This window comes from Centroberyx affinis, unplaced genomic scaffold (genome assembly GCF_046629955.1).
Source record: "Centroberyx affinis isolate AG114_WGS23_722 - 3 ecotype Tasmania unplaced genomic scaffold, CSIRO-AGI_Caff_v1 ptg008697l_1, whole genome shotgun sequence".
NCBI lineage: Eukaryota > Metazoa > Chordata > Actinopteri > Beryciformes > Berycidae > Centroberyx > Centroberyx affinis.
In genome coordinates, this window is record NW_027284285.1 from 15,001 (window position 1) to 17,488 (window position 2,488).

The 2,488-nt window shown below is 39.2% G+C and overlaps 1 protein-coding gene across 1 annotated transcript in view; it reads left to right on the forward strand.

Moving 5' to 3' along the window:
* Positions 1 to 2,291, forward strand: part of LOC139640225 (semaphorin-4A-like) — a 12,631-nt gene extending 10,340 nt beyond the window's left edge. Inside the window, exons 5-6 of the mRNA XM_071514404.1 lie at positions 817 to 910; positions 1,597 to 2,291. Coding sequence (XP_071370505.1) covers positions 817 to 910; positions 1,597 to 1,769 — 267 coding nt within the window. The 3' untranslated portion in view covers positions 1,770 to 2,291. The remainder of the gene's footprint in view (positions 1 to 816; positions 911 to 1,596) is intronic.
* The last annotated feature ends 197 nt before the right edge of the window (positions 2,292 to 2,488 follow it).

A 2,488-nucleotide genomic window follows, 5' to 3' on the forward strand; every position in this document is an offset into this window, starting at 1 on the left:
CACAGTGTTGAGTCAGAGCTTTACAATTGGTAATGAACCTCAAGGAAGCATGGTAAGCTGTGTCAACCATATGAAGACACTGAGCAGTATGCAGATATAAAAGATCACCATAGTCCAACACAGATAAAAAAAGTGGTGGCAACAAGTCGCTTTTTTTACATTAAAAGAAAAACACAACTTATTTTGAAAATAAAAACCCAGTTTTAGCCTCAGCTTTTTCACCAGGTACTGCACATGTGGCTTAAAAGAGAAGGAGTCATCAATCAAACAAACCCAGGTATTTATAATAGTTAACAACCTCTATTTCACTTCCCTCAAGAGTGACCACCGAAGGGAGATTATATTTTGTGGCCTATTCCTAGAGTTGGTAAACAACATAAGTTTGGTCTTATCTGCATTAAGAACGAGTTTCAGCTGAAGTAAGGTATGTTGGACAACAATAAAAGCATTTTGCAAGTTTTCAACGGCCTGTACAAGAGTTGACGCACAGCAGTATATAACAGTGTCATCAGCATAGAAATGAAAATTAGCATCTGACACGTTTTGACCCAGATTATTTATATAAATAGTGAATAAAAGTGGACCTAATACAGAGCCCTGTGGTACACCCTTCTAGATCTGGTTTTACTGTAGCTGTCATGCAGCTCAGACACTCTTTTATTGTCATTTTTTCCTACAGTTCAGACAATTTGTTTTACTGTAATTGTTCTACATTTCAGAGGCGGATTTACAGTCACTGTCATACAGTTCAGCCGCTCTGTTTCACTGTCACAGTTCAGACTGTCAGACTGTAGCCTCTCTGCTCGTCTCCTGCAGGACGCTGACAGCCTCTCCATGGTCCAGATCTCCAGCAAGGCTAAAGGTCGCTGTCCGTTCAGCCCGGTCCAGAGGAGCAGCGCCATCACTGTCGGTCAGTTCACCGCTCATTCACATCAGCTGCTCCTCCTGTTCTCTACAGGAAACATGAACAACATAAGTTAAGTTAAGTTAAGTTTATTTTATTTGACATGGACATCACAGTAGCATTAGAATTGTAACATACATTTATGCACAAGGACCAGATGCACTGTGTTTAGTGTTTGTAGCGAACACCTGTCCACAGGAGGCTTTTTTTTTATTGTAAGAAGTTAAAATAGAAAAAAGAAAAGAAAGAAAAGAAAGATAAGTAACGGAAGAAGAAATAAAAAAAAAGGACATAAAATACACCCACAAATACACAAAACACAAAATACAGGTGTGTCTACAGGAGTATCAGGTGTGAGAACAATGTTGTTTCTCTTTTAGCCATGATTTAATACCTCTATTAAAAACATTAAATTGTGTTGCATTTTCAGCTCAGTGGGCAGACAGTTCCATAGTTTTGCTTCTTTAACAGAGAAGACTGATTGTCCAAATGAGGTTTTGCGTATTGATATGTGACAGTTAGTTTATTGAGGCATCCTGAGAAGTTTGTTAAATCTCTGGATCAACTTGACTGTCTTCACTGCTGTTTAAATGTCTGAATGTCTGACTCCATGCTCTCACAAGGCAAACTCCTGTAAAAGGCTAAATAAGTGAAACATGAACTGGCTGTCCCTGTGCCGGGTCTGTCTGCAGACGGCGAGCTGTTCACCGGCACCATGTCGGATTTCAGAGGAGTCGAGCCGCTGATTTCTCGTCACTTCAGCAAAGATGGCCGCCCAGACGTCAGTCAGGACACTCTGACCAGCTTACTGGAAGGTGAGCGGTCCGCTCTGCTCCGGACACACCAGACGCTTTCTGTAGACTGACCTGGAAAAACATTTAGCTGATGGACTGAGAGCCACAGCAGGTTTACTTTAGTTTACTTTATCTGCACATGCAACATGACAACAGAAAAAGCCAAAAGGGAGAATATACGAAAACTATTTTGGTGAGACAGAGAAACTCTGAAAGGCTTTTAAAAGCATCTCAACCCAAAAGTAAAAGGAGAAGAAAAATCGAGAGAGCGACAGAGAGAGAGAGACACACAGAGAGAGAGAGAGAGAGAGAGAGAGAGGGAGAGAGAGACACAGAGAGACAGAGAGAGAGACACACAGAGAGAGACAGAGATAGAGACACAGAGAGAGAGAGAGAGAGAGAGAGAGAGAGACACACAGAGAGTGAGAGAGAGATGAACCAGTACCAATATTCTGAGAAAAAACTCAGAATTTCAGAGATTAAAGTGGTAACACTTTACAATAAGGGTACATTAATTAAGGGTTATTAATTAACCCTTAATTAACAGTTAACTAATGTGTCTGGTAATCATTTACTAATGGTGTTCATGTTAACTAAGGTATTAATTTATACATTATTTAATAGTCATCTTTATAAACTATTAAATAATGTATAAATTAATACCTTAGTTAACATGAACACCATTAGTATGTTATTACCAGAGTTACCATTGTGTGGTAACCATTGTTACCAGTGTTACCATTAAAGTCAGAAATTTGTGAGAAAAAAAATAGTTTTTTTTTCTCATAAA